This window comes from Macaca thibetana, chromosome X (genome assembly GCF_024542745.1).
Source record: "Macaca thibetana thibetana isolate TM-01 chromosome X, ASM2454274v1, whole genome shotgun sequence".
Taxonomy (NCBI): domain Eukaryota; kingdom Metazoa; phylum Chordata; class Mammalia; order Primates; family Cercopithecidae; genus Macaca; species Macaca thibetana.
This window is the reverse complement of record NC_065598.1, coordinates 39,624,344-39,642,414: the sequence shown is the minus strand read 5'-3', so window position 1 is coordinate 39,642,414 and position 18,071 is coordinate 39,624,344. Positions and strand designations below refer to the sequence as shown.

The 18,071-nt window shown below is 59.2% G+C and overlaps 2 protein-coding genes across 12 annotated transcripts in view; both read left to right on the top strand.

The window, feature by feature from the left end:
• Window positions 1–18,071, top strand: part of BCOR (BCL6 corepressor) — a 130,494-nt gene that overhangs the window by 66,035 nt on the left and 46,388 nt on the right. For 3 of the 11 annotated variants that reach the window (XM_050775168.1, XM_050775172.1, XM_050775170.1), the window contains exon 1: window positions 15,699–15,957. The exons of 5 other annotated variants lie outside the window; for them this stretch is intronic. The gene's annotated coding sequence lies outside the window, so the exon portion shown is untranslated. Of the gene's footprint in view, window positions 1–15,218; window positions 15,958–18,071 lie in introns of those variants that run through there. 3 more of the 11 variants (XM_050775174.1, XM_050775169.1, XM_050775166.1) reach the window with 2 other exon arrangements.
• On the top strand, window positions 6,736–11,471 carry LOC126945277 (uncharacterized). The gene has a single exon (XM_050775176.1). The coding sequence runs from the start codon at window positions 7,253–7,255 to the stop codon at window positions 7,910–7,912; it is 660 nt and encodes a 219-aa protein (XP_050631133.1). The 5' UTR covers window positions 6,736–7,252; the 3' UTR covers window positions 7,913–11,471.

Sequence of the window (18,071 nt, the reverse complement as noted above, 5' to 3'; positions counted from 1 at the left end):
ACCACGCTTGGTTAGGGTTTTTTTGTTGTTGTTTTTTTTTTTTTTAAGTGGAGATGAGTGAGGTCTTGATCTTGTCTCAAAATAAATACATAAATAAAAATAAAAGATCTTTCTAGCTGCCACGTTGCAAGTAAACTGGAGGATAGCAAGAGTGGCAGCACAGAGATTGCTAGAATAATCATTCTGTGTAATAATCCAGGCCCAAGATGGTGGCCTGGCCTCAGGTGGCTGTAGGAAAATGGGAAGTAGCAGGCTTACTGGATGGACTATTTGGAAGTAGAATAGGTTAGCTTTGCCAGTGGACTGGAGGAAGGTGAGGGGGAGATGAATGAGAATGGGTCAAGAATGGCCCCCTAGGATTCTGCTTTAAGCACCAGAGTGGGTGAGCCATTTTCTGTGATGGGGAAGGGAGTTAGAGCAAAGAGCAGGTTCTAAGGGAAAAGCTCTTCTCTATCTAAGAGACATTTGTCCTGCTCACCACTGTTTCCCTAGCACCCGTACAAGGCCTGGCATTTATTAAATGCCCCCAAATATTTGTAAATTAATTCCTCTTTTAAGAATTCAGTTGTGGTTGGGCGCGGTGCTATACTTGTAATCCCAGAACTTTAGGAGGCAGAGGCGGGTAGAATACTTGAGGTCAGGAGTTCGAGACACATGCCACAAGGCAGTGTGGCAAAGTGATTAGGACGATGGACTCTGAAGATAGGACTGCCTGGATTTGAATCCTAGCACCACCATTTTCTAGGAATGTTCAGTAACTTCTCTGATAGTTTCCTCATCTGGAAAAAATGTACATAATAACTCTGCCTACCTTATAGGGCAGTTGTAAGGATTAATAGTTAATTTATAGAAAGCATATTGAAGAGAACTTGAACCTAACAGGTGTGATGTAAATGCTTGCTATTGTTACTAAGCTGAATGTAGATGCCAAGTTGAGATATCAAGTTTGAAGTTTGATATGGGGATTTGGAACTAGAAAAAAAACAAAACAAAAAAACAAATGTAAGAGTCATCAACAAGTAGGTGGTATTTAAAGCCATAAACCTGGATGAGATTGGTGGGGAGGAGGGGGAGGATCCAGGCCCAAGGCAACTGGTAGAGCATAGAAAAGCCCACAAAGAAATTGAAAGAGGTTCTCAGCTAGGATGAAAACCCTGTGAGCAAGCAGCTCAAGGGAGCAGTGGTCAAGGCGTGTTAAATGCTCCTGGGAGGCCAAGGAAGGCAACGACTGAAAAACAATGCCACGCCCCCCCACCGCCCCCACTCCTGGCAACAAGGAAGTAACCGATGATGTTGAGCACTTTCTGCAGAATGGCCAGGGAGGATGGAGGGGCTGAGGAGTGAGATAAATGACCATGTGTCTATACAGTGAAATTCCACCAGGCTGGAAATTGACAAGGCCCATCTACATGTGCTGGTAGAAAAGTAAGATATAGAGATAAGTTTCATAGGTGAGGTACAGAACAGATTGTGCAGTGTTTTCCCATTTCTGAAAATAGACCAGAGGACACACATGTGTACAAAGAAAATGGAGGGAAGGGGGCACTCCCCAGCAGTGTTGGAAATCTAATGCACACACAAATATGTGTCTATATTCCCCCCTACTTTGTTTTTACACACACTGTAGCAGACGGTACACACTGCTCTGTACCTTTTTTTTTTTTCCCTTAACTGTAGACCTTGGGGGTCTTTCCATATCAATACACAGAGCAGATCTTCTTTATTATTTTAATAGCTACAGAATATTCCATTGTATGCATGTGCCATCAATGTCACTGCTGGCTCTTTAGGTTGTTTATAATCCTATGCTGTTATAAACAAAGCTGCACTTATCCCAGTGTCTTAAAACAACTTCAAGACTAGCTGATTTTTAGAGTGAACTTGAGGTAAGCCCGCAGAAATTCCACATGGATGGGGACACCTCTTTCAAGAAGTCCAGCTGGGAAACAGATAAATAGGGAACCAGCAAAGGAGATATGAAGTTAAGAAGGGCCATTCTGAAGATGGGGGATGCTTCGAGCAAAAAAGTGTAACAGGGGGCCTTTCAAGAAAGGGTATGGGGGTGAGGCTGGAGGCACCCAGGAAAAACCTCTAAGAAGGTGATATTTTAGCAGGTGTGAAACGATGACTTAAAACAGTGTTAGATCCTATGTTGGGCGCTGCGGGAACATCAAGATGGATGGACAGACACTGGCCTTCCGGAAGGTTCAACTCCAGCAGGGAAGCTGGGCTGTTAAACAAATTGGCTGCAGTATTGTTAGAAAGTAGTTGATTCTTGGCCGGGCGCGGTGGCTCACGCCTGTAATCCTAGCACTTTGGGAGGCCCAGGCCGGTGGATCACCTGAGGTCAGGGGTTCGAGACCAGCCTGACCAACATGGTGAAACCTGGTCTCTATTAAAAATACAAAAAAATTAGCTGGGCGTAGTGGCGGAAGCCTGTAATCCCAGCTACTTGGGAGGCTGAGGCAGGAGAATCACTTGAACCTGGGAGGTGGAGGTTGCAGTGCGCCGAGATCACACCATTGCACTCCAGCCTGGGAGACAGAGTGAGACTCAAAAAAAAAAAAAAAGGTTGATTCTCTTAGAGGTACAGGATCTACAAACTTCCCACTGTGGTCCCTGCTGGTGAAGTCTGCTCAGAGTTCCAAGAAGTTCCCTGAGTTCCTCATAAGACAGGAAGCTGGGGGAGAGAAGCATATTTTGCCTGAAATGTTAAGATTTTTTTCCCCATAGGGATTCAATGACATGCATGCCCTGGAAGGTTTCAAAAATTGGAAATAAATAAGTAAAAATCCCAAGAAGAATTTATATTCCTGATGGCTATGCTGATGGTCTTGTAAATTGTATATTTAATCAAAGGCACTCAAATGTCTTTTTTTTTTTAAACTATTGAAGAGCTATTTAAATGTCAACATAAGTGATTCCCTCCCAAATAGTGCTGTTTATACATTACTTCCCCTAATAGACCATAATGATTCATAAGGAGGCATTTCTCGCCTCTAAATTGTAGGCCTATTGAAATATAAATTAAGATGATAAATAATTTGACCTTACCTGAGAGTACTAAGTATTTACATGTGTCAAATACGAAATTACCCTGAACATCATGGTCCCTAAAAAGGCAGCCTTCCTCTCCCGGGTGAATTCACTAAATGAAACGGGTTTATAAATTTCCCTTAGAGTGTGGAGAGAGAGGGGAACACACAAAAGAACCGGCCCGGGGACCCGTCCCCACCCTCCAGCCTTCCCAGGAGGCCCGGGGGACCGCGGAACCCACTCCCCGGCGGGGAGAGGCGGGTGCAGACCGCCCCCGCGCGCTTCCCGCGCTCCCCTCTCCCCCTCCTTCCGCGACGCCGCTGGAGTTTCAAAACATGGAGTTTCCACAGGAACTTTGCCAGGCCGAGCTCGCAGCCTTCCCCGGCTCCCCGCAGCGGGATTCGCCGAGTCGGCGGCGCCGCGCGGCCTCCCCGCCCCCCACGCCCTCCGGGGAGCCGATGACCCGGAGGCCTCGGGCAGCTCCGCAAAACCGCTCGGTGGCTGTAGAACCCGGGGAGGCGCGGGGACTCCGGAGTTCTGCACCCCCGCCGACCCCGCCCGGGCCCCGGAGGGTAGCAGCCTGGCGCCCTCCGCAGGGTCCGCGCCGAGTCAGTCCGCTGGCTCTGTTTGCTTGGCTCCGCCGCCCAGGGCCGGGGCCGAGGAGCGGGGGTCGCCGGCCGTGGCGAGCGAGGCTGGGTGCCTGGGCAGCCGGCTCTGGAGTTTTTGTTTTGAAGCCCGGCGTGGGGGAGGGGCAGCACCTTGTCAAGGAGAAATTTCCTGTTCGCAAGACTCTGCTTGCAGAGTTTCTCTCCTGCCCTTGACCTGACAAGTGGATCTCGACTGCGCGAGTCCCCGAGAGTCGAGCCAGCCGCGCCAGGAGCGCGCGGGGGTGGGGACACCCGCGCCGTGGCGCCGAGGCCCGGGGAGCCCGGCTGAGCGGGGCCGACGCCTGCCCTCCCGGTTCCCGGGCGCACCCGGGAGCGCAGAGCCGAGCGGTGACTAATCTGCGGCTCCGGGCCTCTTGGCGCGCAGCCCGGGCTCGCCTCCCGCCCCCTCGTCTCTCCTCCCTGCCGCCCTCCCAGCCCCACCGCGCAGCGCTCCGCCGAGCGAATCGTGCGGGCCAGCGCCGCCGCCGCGTTCCCGGGAGTGTGGGAAGCGGGTCGAGGCGGGTGGCTCGGGAGCCGTCTCCAGTCGGCCTCCTTCGACCCGGGACCGAATGTGCATGTGTTAGCTTTCCCTTAAGCACTTTGATCGGCGTTTTCTCCTCGCAGCCGAGGAGCCAGAGCGAACCGGGGCTTTTAACCCCCTGCGTGCCGGCCCCATCGTGGGCTCAGGGAGGAGGGTGCCGCTGGGAGATTGGTCGATACGGGGTGCGATCAGTTTGGTTTAGCAAGCCTGAGCCAGGAGGAGCCCGGCGGGATCCGAGGAGCTTGCCCAAGCGCGGGACGCTCTCCTGTGGAGAGCAGGCAGCTGAGGCCCGAGGCGGCTAGTTAATGTTCAAGCCCTCCCAGGGGCAGCGCCGTAACTCGACCTGCCTGGCCAGGCTAGGTGCGGGCTGGAAAGGCCCAGCGGGCGGAGGGGCCCAGGAGGCCGTGGCGGGACCAGCCTTCACGCACCCGGTTCGTTGGCGCGTGGATGGCTCCTGACCCGGAGGGGGGGGCTTTGCGCTCGCCCAGCGGACTCGGCTCTGGCCGCCGCTCCCTCCCCTGGCCCAGGCCTCGCCTGGGAGTTAATGATTGATTTACTGGCTCCGCGCGGCCGGCGCCCTCCCAGCTATTTGTCCAAGCTGAGGAGTTGCTGGCGAGCAGCGCAGAGGCCAAGAGAGCGGGGGTCGCCGGGGAAGGGAAGCCACGCTGCCGACGGGAAGGAGAGGCCACTAGCTTAGCTCCCACTTGGCGGCTCTAGCTGTGTCGGGGCGAACTCTCAGGAAGCCGGGCCCGGGCGAAGGGAGCATTGGGAAGCTCCACATGTAAATGGGTTGGCAGCTGGCGATTAGGCCGCCCGATTTTATGAGTCATAAAGGGCCGCCCGCCTGGCCCTCAACCTGCTCGCTGTGGATCCGGCGCGCTTGAGGCCCAAGTGGTGGACCATTCCGGCCGCGCAGAGGGTCATGCTTCGGGGGGCCCAGGCCGCCGAAGGAGTTGCGAAGGACTTTCTCTCCTTTCTTGTAGAAGGCAACACCAACACCCTAAATCAAACCGCTCCAACAACCGAACGCTCCACACAGACACATCAATAAGGATTTCGCCTCCCGCGTACGAACGCACAGAAACACTTGTCCTATTTTTATGCAAATGACACCACACAAATAGATCTCGCAAGCCCGGGAGAGGGGCGGGAGGAGGAGGGGAGCCGCCGCCCCAGCCAGGGGGCTGTGAGAGGGGAGGGACGCCAAACCCGCACCCCAGGGCCCGCGCCGGCTCCGGCGCAGCGGGGCTTACACTGGCCAGGCGGCCCGCCCCGCAGGCAGTGGCTCCCTGCCAGCGCCGCCAAATCGGCCGCGTCCCCAGGCTGCCTGCAGAGGCGGATTAGGGAAGGAGCGAAGCGAGCCTGTGACTAATCGCGGGGCCTCGGACCAGAGCACCAAGGCCATGTGCGACTGACAGGACCGACACTAGCAGAGGACACGGCGACGCCTCGCTTAATTGCAGGCTTAAAAAAATGCCGCCTGAGCAGCTCTGGCGCGGAGAGCCACGGCTTGCGCGTCGAGCTAGGGAGCGCGCGCGGGGGGGGAGCGGGGGTTTCTGCTCTCTCGCCCCGAGGATGGAACGTTTGGCGTCTCCTGGACCGAGGGACCTGGCCCTCGCGTCCCCCACTCTGCTGGGTCGCCCCACCCCGCGTGCCGAGCAAGTGTGGCTGAGCCCGCCAGGAGACTACGATCCAGCCTCCAGGGCTGTTTCTGACCCGACCCTTTCCCCGTAAAGCCGACGTTTCCCCGCTTTCGCCCTAGATCCTATACAGGAGGGGGCTGCGCAGTTGGGGGTGACAGATTCCAACAAATCCTTAAAATAAAAACCGCACGCACGAAAGAAACACTTTCTCTTCCCTCCCCTTCCTTCTTCACCGACTGATACAAAGCCCCGAATGACCAAAGGGAAAAAGAGAGGTAAGTCGGGGCTGCAGGGAGAGAGGTCATCGAGTGCCAAAACCTCCGGGCTCACAGACACGAACCCTGGGCTCTTCACCCCTGGTCACAGTCTCTGTGGCCCAGACCTTCCTGGAGCACTGGGGCCTCTCGGGGGCGTAGGGAGAAGCGTTGGGAGGCCGGCGGCTCTGTTGGGGAGGGGGAGTGGGAGGGAGCGGAGAACCCAGCGAGAGAAGTTTCCACCACGCTCCGGTCGGCTGCTGCCAAAATCCCCGGACCCCTCCCCGCCTGCACCGCCTTCCGTTGCCACCACAAGTTTGGTTTAACGAGAGCTCGGGACAAAAGCAAACGTTTTCTATAGATCCCGAAAACAAAGGGGAAAGAGACGCCCGGGGCCGCGGAGAAGCGGCTGCTAGCGTAATGGTGCCAGGCCGAAAGCAGAGCATTAGAACTGCAAAAGCCGCGCGGGCGGGAGGAAGTGCGAGGCGGGAGGCGGGAGCGCGGGGAGGGCGGGAGGCGGGAGCGCGGGGAGCGCGGGGAGGGCGGGAGGCGGGAGCGCGGGCGGGGGAGGGGCGCTGCGCCATGTTTCCGTGTCACCCGCCGAGTCGCCGGCTCTGGGCTCGGCCGCCGGCTCCCGCCTGCCTCCGTAACAGCAGAAAGCGTGCGATTAGCAGCCAGACAGGCGGAGACTCCAGGCCCGCGGGGCCGCCGCACACGCCGCCCGCGGCCCGGGCCCGCGCCCCCCCCGCCCGCCGGGTAATCATCCTCCTCGCTGCAGCGCTGTGTGCACTCTCATTAGAGCAGGGAGGCTTTTCTCTGTGCACTCGCTCGGCTCCCGCTGGCAAAACAACGCCTTCCCCGGCCGGGCCCTGGGCCAGGAGAGTCGGGGAGGGTGGGACGGAGGTGGGGGGTCGGTGAGGCAGGGCAAGCCTTGCAGGTCAGCTCCGCCGCCCGATCTCCTCCGGACACGGAGGAGACCGGGAGCGTCCATTGGCCCTCCCCTAGGTGGAGTGGCAAAGTCCGAGCCCCGCAGCCGACCCTACGTCCCTACGTGGGTAGGGGCGGGAGTGCCGGTGCCGCCATGACCTACTCCCGTCCCCCGCCGGAGGCTAGAGTAGGGCTGAGGGGGAGATGAGTGTGTCTGGTTTGGAGAGCGGGGGCGGACACTGGGAAGGCTCCCAAAACAGGTTTTGCCCCATCTGTTTTACGAACGACCTCTTCAGGCCAGAAGCCGGATCCCAGGGGTGGCGGCCCTTCGACCTTCGGAAGGAGACCCGGGCCCGCAGCAGGCCCTCTGGCTTCGCGCTCTGTCGCCCGCAGTGGGTGGGAGATGGGGGTGGCCGAGGCTTGGCTGCTCCCGGCCCTGAGCTTCGCAGCCCTATTTTCGCATCCGCGATCTCCGCACACAACACTAGGCAGCCTCTCAGAGCACCACGCGCCCAGCTGCAGGGCCTGGGAGCAGGTGTTCCTGCCCGGCCGGAGTGGCGGCTCCGCGCCCCTCCCGTCCCAGCTGCGGAGCTGCGAGCGGTGCGGGAGGGCGTGCTTATGGTGGTAGCAGAGGGACAGGGACATCTCATCGGACCGCAGGAAGGGTCCTCCCGGCTTACACCGGGATACCGCAGGGCCCGGGCGGTCGCCTGGAACGAGGAGGGATCAAGGGTGACGCGCGGCCAGCCCTCGTCTGGAACTGCCCTGGGGCCAGCGGAGGCCGCTCGGGGCGGCGCGAGGGCTTCCGGTTCCCGTGACTGCGGCGGCGGCGGCGGGGCGGTTGCGAGGAGCACCCTCCCCTAGCTGCCGCCGCCGCGCGGCTCTCGGAGCAGCGCCCTAGGAGCCTCTCTGCGTCTGGCAGCGCTGCTCTCGGCTTGCGCTGGGATGGGGGCCGCGGGGTGGTCCCGGCCCAGCCCCCATGGGGAGGGGCGGGGAGGCGGGGACCGGAGACCCTGCGGGAACTGCCGCGCACCTCCCAGCCCCCCTCCTCGCCGCCGCCGCCGCTGATATGGCGGGCACGTGAAGCGCAGCTCGGCGCCCCGGCGCCAGCCAGGGAGCGGCCTGCCCTGCCGGCTCAGCTTACCCGCGGGCCCAGGAACGCGGAACCGAGCCTGGCCGGGCCCCGCGAGGCCCGCACCCCCGCCCCCAGCTCGCTGCGGCCCGGCACCCCTTCCCCGCCTGAGCCCGGCCTTGGGGCCGCGCCAGGCGGCTCGCCCGAGGGGAACTCGGGCTGACTAATGGGACGCGTGTGGGCCTTACGTGAGGCCGGGCTGTCAGCGGATGCCCGCTTGCTCGGAGCTTAGACCGCGGCCAAGCTTTTCGGGGAAGGGCGAGAGGAGGGGTTTCCCCGCTGGGCGGTTTCGGCTCCCCAGGGACAATCCGGCCGCGGCAGGCCCCAGCCTTTGGATCTCGCAGCCTGGCCTGGAGACGGTAGACTCAGCACGTGCCCGACGCCACAGTGCCGACCCGGTTGGGGACGGGGTGGGAGCCTCGGGGTTGTGAGCTGGAGGTGGGCAGAGGCTAAGTCAGCTTGGTCTGGGGCGCCCGCCTTGAGGTTTGCGTTCTGGGGCTAGCCATTGGGCCGGGGGGGAATTTGCAGGGCGCCCTGAGGTCGTGGAGTCCAATACCAAAACCTTCCTCAACAAAGTCTTCCGGAAACCCCTTCGTGAAATTCCTGTGCCGAAAGAAGGATTTCTAAAACTCCCCGAGGGTCCGGTTCGGCTGGGAGCTTTCGGGTTCTAGGGAGTGTGATTTCCTTTTTCTCTCTTTATAGGGGCCTATAAATATCAGAAGAGTTTCTTCTTATTTCGCATTAACAACCACTTCATGTTGACATAGTTATATGACCCTCCCAAGTATAACTACCTGTTTAGTTTCAAGACACTGAGTGCGATGGCGAAACACAAACATCGACCAGTAACTAAGAGAAGGAAAACCCGGCCGCGAGCTTGGGTTGGATACAGGATAAATCCTCATCACGCATCCCTGGTTTTATTCAGCCTAATTACACTAGTAATCCTGCCCCCCACAAGAAAGCCTGAAATCCTGCAGTCGAGGTGCGACTTGTCCTGGGGAGCCCCGCCAATGGGGAGTGGGTTGTCGGTGGAGGGGAGGTGGGTTTTATATGTCACTTCCAAATGAAAATGTTTTCTTTCTTTCTCTTTCTTCTTTCTTTTTTTCTTTTTCTTTTTTGATGCAGTTTTCGAAAAGAGCGTTTTTGCGAGATAAGAAATGACCGATCAAAATCGCTGAGGGGAGGTTGTAAGCAGCCGCTTTGCCCCAGCTTAGCGTTATCTTATCTTTCACACTTGCATGGAGAAAAAAAAAATTGGCTTATCTTTATCCCCACCCCCTTCTCGCCTTAATTGCTAAAAAACACTGGTGTGTTAAACCGGGAGGAAGGAGGTCTCTGGAGTGTCAGTGGAAAAGGAAGATTCAAAAATGTGGGCTCCCGGGGGAAGCAAAGGTGGCAGAATGTATTCTTTCCCCCAGGCCTTTCTACTACAACACAGAGGGTGTAGTCCAGGGTGGAAGGCTGGATGGTTCTTTATTATTATTATTTTAAGAACAAAATCTGGGGTTGGCCTTGGGTCGTGTGGCTTCCCCAGGCCTCGCTTTCTGAACTTCTCCCCTCCATCTCTCAAAAGCTGCTCGTGGGTCTGGGTTGAGGCCTCTCACTCTGCCTTCATCCTCCCTCCACTAGACACATCCTCCTTTTGGAGGGGGGGGATGCAAGGCTGGGACGCATAGCCTGCTGGAAATCATTAAAATATATGCGAGTGTCTGCAAACACACACTTTTAAATCATGGCGTTTCCCTTCCACGCTGGTCTATTTAAACTCCAGAGCGAGCTGGATCTCCTCCCTCTCAGTCGTTTGTCTGTGTCACCGACAGGCCGCTAATGGCCGGGCTTCCAGGCGCTGTGCATTATGCATTAGCCTCCTCCCTCCGCCGCACACAGAAGGTTCTGTCAGGCCGCACCACACAAACCACCCGGAGCCCCCCCACTCCACCCCCCGCACTCAGGGCCTGGGGCTGCACGGCTGCTAACGCGCTGGAAACGCAGGGATGGAGAGGAGGATGAGCACCGAGAGCAGAGTGGTTCGGAAAGTGGAATGGGAGCGGGTGAAATGTGCCGAAGATTACGCCGTTTGGAATCCCCAGCCCGTTGTCAGCCCCAAAACTTTGCTCCTGGTTGCGACCTTCTCGAGGCAACCATCCCACGCTGCTCACCTCTGTGACCGACTTTGTTGGGGGCGGGAGGGCAGAGGTATTTAGAGACAGATCAGCACCGTGTTCCCTTCCGCTGGTCGGTACCCACCTTTGTGCTGCAGGTGAGGGGCTGGCAGAGCCTTCTCTACCCCTCCAGTTCGGGAGTGGCACCGCGAAGGGGTTGGGCTGGTGCGTCTTCGCAGGGACCCAGTGGGAGTGGAGGAGGGAAGCTGGATACAAAATGGTAGGGGCCGGAGGCCGACACACTGGGTCCGAAGGCGAGTAGTTGGTGGTTCCCCGCCCCCGCTCCCGGCGGTTCCCACTCACTGCCCCCAGCCGGGTAAAATATCCGCAGGAGGCGCCTTGCTAAATAAGCAGCCGAGGCGGGACGTGGCGTCCGGGTTTATCTGCTGGAGCATCCGGCCCAGCGCGGCAGCGTCGAGGGCTCTTAAGCCCTTGCCGAGCGCAAGAGGCGGCCGGCCTCCCAGAAACCTCCCTTATTTATGCCCATTTGGTCGACACCCAACCACCCTGCGGGCCCCCGTAGTATAGATGCTAGTTCACCCACACGTGCCTGCGTTTGGGGAGCTCAGGGCCTGACCCAAATCGACCCCAGACTAGAAATTCCAAATAGTTGCTAGGAACCACGGAGAGCCTGCCCTTAGGGCCTTCCTTCCCCAAACACCCAATAACCCTCCAAAGGCCAGGAAGAAGAAAGAGCAGTCATGTTCAGCCTGGCGACCCTTAAGTCCAGCAGTCTTCTGCCCTGGGAGGCAGCTACCTTTAGATGTTTCCAGATGAGTGAAATCCTGGGAGGAGGATGCGCCTCCTGTTGTTACCTGGTTTGAGTTTCGGGGGAAAGCCAGCTGTGCCTTGTGCTTGGAGGATGGGGCAGCGGATCTTTTTAAAAGTGCCATTGGATAAGCCCAGAGTTCTTGTACAAAGTGACCAGAAGACTGTAAGTGTGGGTGTGTTTTTAAAGAAAGTCTACCTCACATTATGTAAAAATACATTATCTGTACTCATCCAAGTCCCACCTGTTCCAGTACCGCGTGTCATCGCCCTGAGAACAGCCTCCAAGGAGGGCCATCGGAGGCCTACAGAGCTTTATGATGTGGATCCTACACATACTTTCTAAGTGAATCTTGCACACAAGGTTAGAAGGCCAGCGTCCCCCCAAACACAGGATGCCTGGCTTTTCCCCTAGGCCAGGGTGGAGCTGGAGGTGTGTGGGAGAGGCCCTAGCGGGTCTTGCAGAATCAACCTGCCTTGAGAAGGGCAGCCAGGCTCGAGGCCTGCTCCTAGAAGCGCCAGCTCGATTGCCCAGTTGCAAGGCCTGGTTAGCCTGAGGTCGAGTGGTTTGTTATAATCAGGAGACCCTTCCATGGCGAGGGAGACTGGTGGCGGAGGGGCAGCCCCCGCTGCTCCACCTGCAGCACCTCTCATTTCGGCACCTATTTCTTTATTTCTCTGTGGGCTACACGGCCTCCCATCTCATGCACTCCCTTGCTCACTCACTCCTCCTCCTCTGTTTTCATTGAAATCCTCCCCTTGCTGAGTGCTGGGTATAGCGGCCTGACCCCTGGGTCAACTCCCGAGGGGCTCGTGGGAGGGCAGGAGAAGGGCCAAATCGCCGGCACACACTGCAGGCCCCGCGGCATCCCCAGCTCTCTGAGCCCCTTCTTGAGTGGGGACACAAGATAGGACTGCCCTTCGACAGCTTTCGCTTGTTTTCCCCAGAACAATTCAAACTAGTCGGGCCAGTAGGTGTAATCTCCCCTCCCCCCTCTGCCTTATAGCGCCTCGGGGAATCCCACATTTTAATTCCCAGTGAGTCACGAATCCCCCCACCACTCGTGCCTCTTAGGACTCCCTTAATAAGGTATTTTTAAAATCCCACGGAGTTGAAAAATGTATCCCTAGGAGATGAAGGAGAAACCCTTTAATCCTACCAGCCTACCGTGGAGGCAAGATCCCTAAAAAAGGTGGGGGAGGATGTTGCAAATTAAGTCAAAGGCGAATTTACTCGCCTGTTTGTCTCCAGCATCAAATTTCCCCCCAGTCAGCCCTCCCCGCGGCCCCATCGCATTTACAGCACCCCCATCCCCCATTCATTTTAAGTCTAGGACTTTCTTTTCTTTTTTTTTTTTTTTTGAGACGGAGTTTCGCTCTTGTTGCCCAGGCTGGAGTGCCATGGCGCGATCTCGGCTCACCGCAACCTCCGCCTCCCGGGTTCAAGCGATTCTACTGGCTCAGCCTCCCGAACTCTAGGACTTTTAAAGTTAGACAAACAGGCCTCTTTGTCGGCAGCCCTGGGAGGCCGTAAGACTCCGAGAGGCTGCAGGTCCCGAGCTCGGTTCCTGGATTTTCTAAAAGTTCTGGACGTTTACATGCGACTTCGAACTCTGAGAAAAGCCTGTGCCTGGGGGCAGAGTTGGGGAGACGAGGGGAGGGGATAGAAGGTGGCTGGGCACCAGGCCATGGCCTCTGCGGTTCGGCCTAACCGAGCCGGAAGAGCCTGGCACGGCTCCACACTGGCCCAGGCCAGTTCTCGCGTCCAACCTGCAGCAGCAGAGCGGCCTCCTCGCCTGGAACCACGTTCAGAGTTTCCCCACAAATACCCAACTTCAGCCTTCCCGGTTATTTTTGACTTGTTTTGAATAAAAGGAGTCGCTTCAAAAAGAAATGTTGCTACAACACACAACCAGAGGCCTTTTCTCCAGCTGTGTCTGTAACTCGCATGCGTTCAATCTAATAACTTTTAATGTCTGGTCCTAAAATGTCTTTATAAAAAATAGTTTTACAGCATAATAGTCCAGGTGTCTTTCTGCTTGTTACCGGAGATTAAAAAAATGTGTGGGTTGGCTTGCAGAGATATCCACCCCCAGAAAGACCAGGAAGAAAAAAGCGTGCATTCCATTCTACAGGCGCTGGTCCTGGAAGCGTTCGCGGCCCAGCCCGGCTGGGCACTGCTCGCGGGGGCACTTGCTCGCCTGTCTTTTGCATCAGTTGTTATAAGCAGCTCTGGAGCATGAAGATTTAATTCTGCCGAAGTTTCGGGTTTCAAACGGTAGAGATGTTTCACTTCTGCTTTGAGAAGGGCTGTTTTTATAACTATGTGCTGAGAACTAAAACAGAATGAATAAAATCGCACCTAATACCAGTCCCACAGTCAGTAGTGAGTCTAATTTTTAAAAGGGAAAATATCTGCTAGCTGGAGCTGATTTTGGCCCTGACCTTGACTTAGTAATCAACTTGAGATGCTTTTGATTATTTTTGGCATGGGGACACTCCAGGATATTTTAAAAACTTTCCGTGTGGATTTACAAGCCACCTCCATTTCAGATTTATGTTTCATGGAGCCTGCACCATCTTGTCCTTAGGCAGAAAGAGACACCCCACCCCCTTCCCAGTATAAAAAGACCCTAGCGGGCAGCCGAATGGGGTCACCTTTGGCCGCGAAGTCCGGGCCCGCAGTCTGGGCGCGGTTAGTCCGGAATACCCCCTCCCCCACTCCTACCCCTTCCCGCCAGCTTCACCAACTAGGGCTTTTCGGCTCGCCCTTGAGGCTCTGCGCTCCGGGGAGGCCGGAACCTCGCTTCTCCGCTTCCCCCTCCCTCCCGCCGGCCCCCGCCCTCCCCCCGCGCCCAGCGCCGCGCCGGGTGCGCTGGAGAAGCTCAATACGTGTCAATTGAATTGAACTGCTGCGGGCGCAGGCTGTACGCCGCCGCCGAGCACCGATCAGCACGACGTTACCGAGTGGAAATTTATGGGCGAACGGTGTAAGCCAAAAGTTGCTCCCTGCCAAGGAAAATAAAACGCGGGAGATAATCTCCCAAGGCCGGGGTGAGGGGCCAGGGCAGCCCCTCCAACCATCAGAGGTACAGACCGTGAAAATGCTCGAGAACCGGGAGAAATACAGGCGGATCTCCGCTCTCCGACCGCCCCCCACACCTCCCGGTGCCTCCACGGGCTGCTCCCCCCTTCCCCCACCTCCAAACAATTCCCACACAATTGAAACGTCCGGGGAACTCGGGCGCGGAGTTCAGGCGGAACGGCCACCGTTGCCTGGGGTGGTGTTTTCAGGTAGCTTTTAACACCGAAATGGGAAAGGGCTCCTCTGGGAGGAAGGGGCGAACTGGGGTGGGGGTGGGCGCGGGCGCGCACAGGCCACGCTCCGCTGGGTCTCGGAGGGGACGAGGCCGGGAGAGCGCAGCGCTGGTGGCAAGAGGCGGCGGCAGCGGCTGCTGCCGCTGGGGTTTGACAGCTTTGGCTGAGCGGAGTGCGAGGCGCTTTATGGTAATTGCGGTCCTCCACTGGCCTTCTGGGTAGCGAGGGGAGTCTCGGCGCGCGGCTGGGAGAGCCGCCCCCGCCGCCCCCATCCCCTCGGCTCTGGCTCTGCCGGCAGCCCTCGCCGCTGCCGCCGCCCAAGTCGGTCTCCGGCTCGCCCAGGACGTGCGCCCGGGCCGGGCGTGCGCAGCCAACTCGGCCCGAGCTGGGGAGGGGAGGCCGAGGGACGAGGGAGGGCGCCACCCAAGTGGTCCAGGGTTCGGATCCGGAGAGGCCAAAACGTGCCGGGCCGTGCATCGATGACGGCCGGGGAAACTCGAGCAAACCTTTCCTGGGGAATCACCCCTCCCGAAACCCCACCGCGGAGGCGCCGCAGCGGAGGGTGAGCGGAGACTGGGGTAGCTCAAACTTGCGAGAGCTGGAGGCGGCGGCGGGCGGGCGGCTGTCGCCCGAGCGCTGCGCCTGCGGGGGGAGGGGAGGCGGCTGTTGGGAGGGAGGGAGGGAGGGAGGTAGGGCGGGCGGGAGGGAGGACGAGCGGAGGGAGGGGGAGGAGGAAGAGGAGGGAACCAAGGAGGGGGGACGCGTTGGGATCGCGGCGTGCGGCGGCAGACGGAGCCTGGGCTCCCAGCGGCAAGGTGAGGCAGAGCTGCGCTCCTCGCTGAACGCGGGCCGAGCTCGGCGGCTGCGGGGGAGACGCGCCGGAGCCCAGACCGCGACCGAGAGCGGGAGCTAGGCAGGCGGCGGCGGCGGAGGGGGAGCCCGCGAGCCGCCGGGCGGAGAGCCCAAGCCGCGCTGTCGCCGCGCAGGGACGACTTGGCCAACACTCACACACACTCACACACACCCAGCCCGAGCGGGCGCTCGCTGCGAACCGTCAACATGGCGCTGGGGCTCCTGCCCGAGCGCGGGCGGCGGCGGCGGCGCGGGAGCTGCTGAGCCCGGCCAAGCCCAGTCCAGCTGCGGGAGCCCAGAGGATCGCACAGGGCTGTCGCCACCTGCCTGGAGGCTGCGAACCCGCCCCGCCCCGCCCCCACCCGGCCCAGAGCCCACCCCTCGGCGGGGCCGACCCCGAGGGCAGCCGGCTGGCAGCAGACGGCGAGGGAGTCGAGCGAGCGCGGCGCCGCGAGCGGGCTGCGGGCAGCCGGGGACTGCAAACTTTGCTGCTCGCCGCGCTTCTCCGGCCCGGCTCCTTCGCTCGTTAACGTCGCCGCCCCCCCACCCCTCGTATCTCTCTCCACCCACCCAACCGCCCCCCGCTCCTCCTCGCCGCCTCGAGTCCGCTCGGGGGAAAACTTCAAAGCGCCGGATCGCAGGCTCCCTGCCTACTCCCCGACTGGGGATTTCAGGTCAGTGCCCGGAACACCTTTCCCCCGGGAGGCCGCGGACGGGTGGGCGGGCGCGCTGTGGGCTGCAGTCAGCCCACTCCCCCGGGGCCCCCGCCCGCAGCGTACCCCGCGAAGCTTTTGCCTCGCGCTTCCCTTTGGCTTCCTTGCTCGCTTTCGTTTTTATTTCATAGCTGTAAGTTATTAAAAATGCAGCCAACTTAAGCGGTCCCGCGTGGGCACCAGGGAGGGAGGGGGCGCGGCTGGGGGCCTGGCGCCCCCCCGGGGGGCCAGGAGGAGAGCAGGGAGTTCGCGGAGTGGAAGTTTGCAGCCTGTGTGTGTCTGTGCGCGGGAGCGCGGTCGCCGCTGAGCGCCGCGAGTCGGGTGGAGTGGGGGGGGAGGTGGGCTGGAAGCTGGGAAGCTGGGTTCGGCGTTAGCTCGCGAGCAGGAAGGGGAGGGCGGCGGGTTGCCGTCTGCTTTCTTTTTCGACTCGGGAAAGAACTGTAAAAACCCCCAGCCGCCGCCGCCTCGTCTCGCCTCTCCGGGGGCCGGTCGTTCCTCCAAGTGGAACGTCGGCGTGTGCGTGCGCGAGGGTGTGTGGCGAGTGCCTCGGGCTGAGCCGAGCTCGACCTGCCGCCGCTGCCGCGCAACTCGGGAGGGGAGTCCCGTTTTTTCTTGGCTTGCCCCAAAGCGCAAATCACGTGGATTTAAAAAGAAAAAAAAAAAAAACTAAGAAATCGAGCAGAGCGTGGGGTTCCGACTTGGCCCGGCCGCCAGCCAGGTCAGACGCTTTGTTTTGTAAATGTTCTTTTAAGATTATAATCTGCAACCCCCCTTCCCCGCTCCTCTCCCTCCGCGTTGTTCCGGGTAGGTTTTAAGTTATGAGCCCCCAGGCGTGGGTGTAGAATGTGCTTGTGCGGGGGCGGCGGCGCGGAGGGAGGCCGGGGGCGGGCGAGACCTGGGCCCTCCGCTGGGCGTTGGGGAGTCTGGTGGGTAACCCTGATGGGCGTGTGAAAGTCTGCGGCCGGAGGAAGTTGGTCCCACTCGGAGGGCGTGTGGCACGGAGGCTCCAGGCGAAGAGGAACTTGCGCACCGGGGCACGATGCTCGGCCAAGGCGGGGAGGGCGAGGCGCCGCGGGGCCCGCGCTCGGTGCCGGCGGGCGACTGCGCTGCAGAGCCTCCGCCAACTCGGGGGCTCGCGGCGGCGGTGACGAGCGCCTGCTGTTTACGGAGCAAGCTTTGGGGCGCCGTGTGTGGAGTAGGGCGGCCGAAGTCACGCGTGGTCCCAGCAGGCTTCCCGCCTCTCGCACGCTCGAGTGGGCACGTCCCGGGGTCCCGGAGACGGACGAGTCTGGCAGCGTGTAGGCCGTGGCCGGGCGAGGCGTAATTTGCTGTTAATGAATCTTTTCCAGAAAGTCCGCGATCTCCAGCTAGAGGCTGAGTGCCCGCGCGCCAGGGCGCGCGCCGCCAGCGTCTGGAGGGTGGGGGTGGGGGGAATGGAAGAGCGAAGAAGGAAGGAGGAGGGTTATGTGTATTTAGAAACAAACCTTAAAAAGAAACCAACGCGCTTCAAATAGGTATTCGCACAGCCTCGCTGCGTCTAGACTAGACAGCTCGGGGTTTTAGCTGTGTTTTCCCCCCCTTTTTTCGTTTTGAGAAGAGGCTAGGGGAGGGGGAGTGTGGTATTTGGTTCTAGGGGTAGCCTCTTGGAGAAAGATCCTTAAAATGGCCTGGGAGTAAAGACTAGGAGGAAATGGCCCACCCCAGAAGGTGGTGGGTGGTGAGTGCAGACAGACTTGGGTATTTCTAGCCATCTGACACTTCCTGTGGCACTGGAAACGGACACCGCGGGCCGAAATCAATCCTTACGAAGTGTTGGGTTCGGTTTTGCCAACAGAATTGCTTGCGTGGAAGGCATTTTAATTGTCAGCCTCAAAGACTCCTGTACGTGGACACTTAGGGAATACGCTCGTTCCTCGACCCTTTCCACTCCACCCTCGACCTGTTATCTGGTCTGGGTTTTGCAGTGTTGGTTTTCGTGTTTATTTTGAGCACGGTTTCAGCGCGTAGAGCGGAGGGGGGCGGGGGAGAAGGCGATGATTAATATGCCATCCAGGTTTAATCCGAGGCTGGCCTTC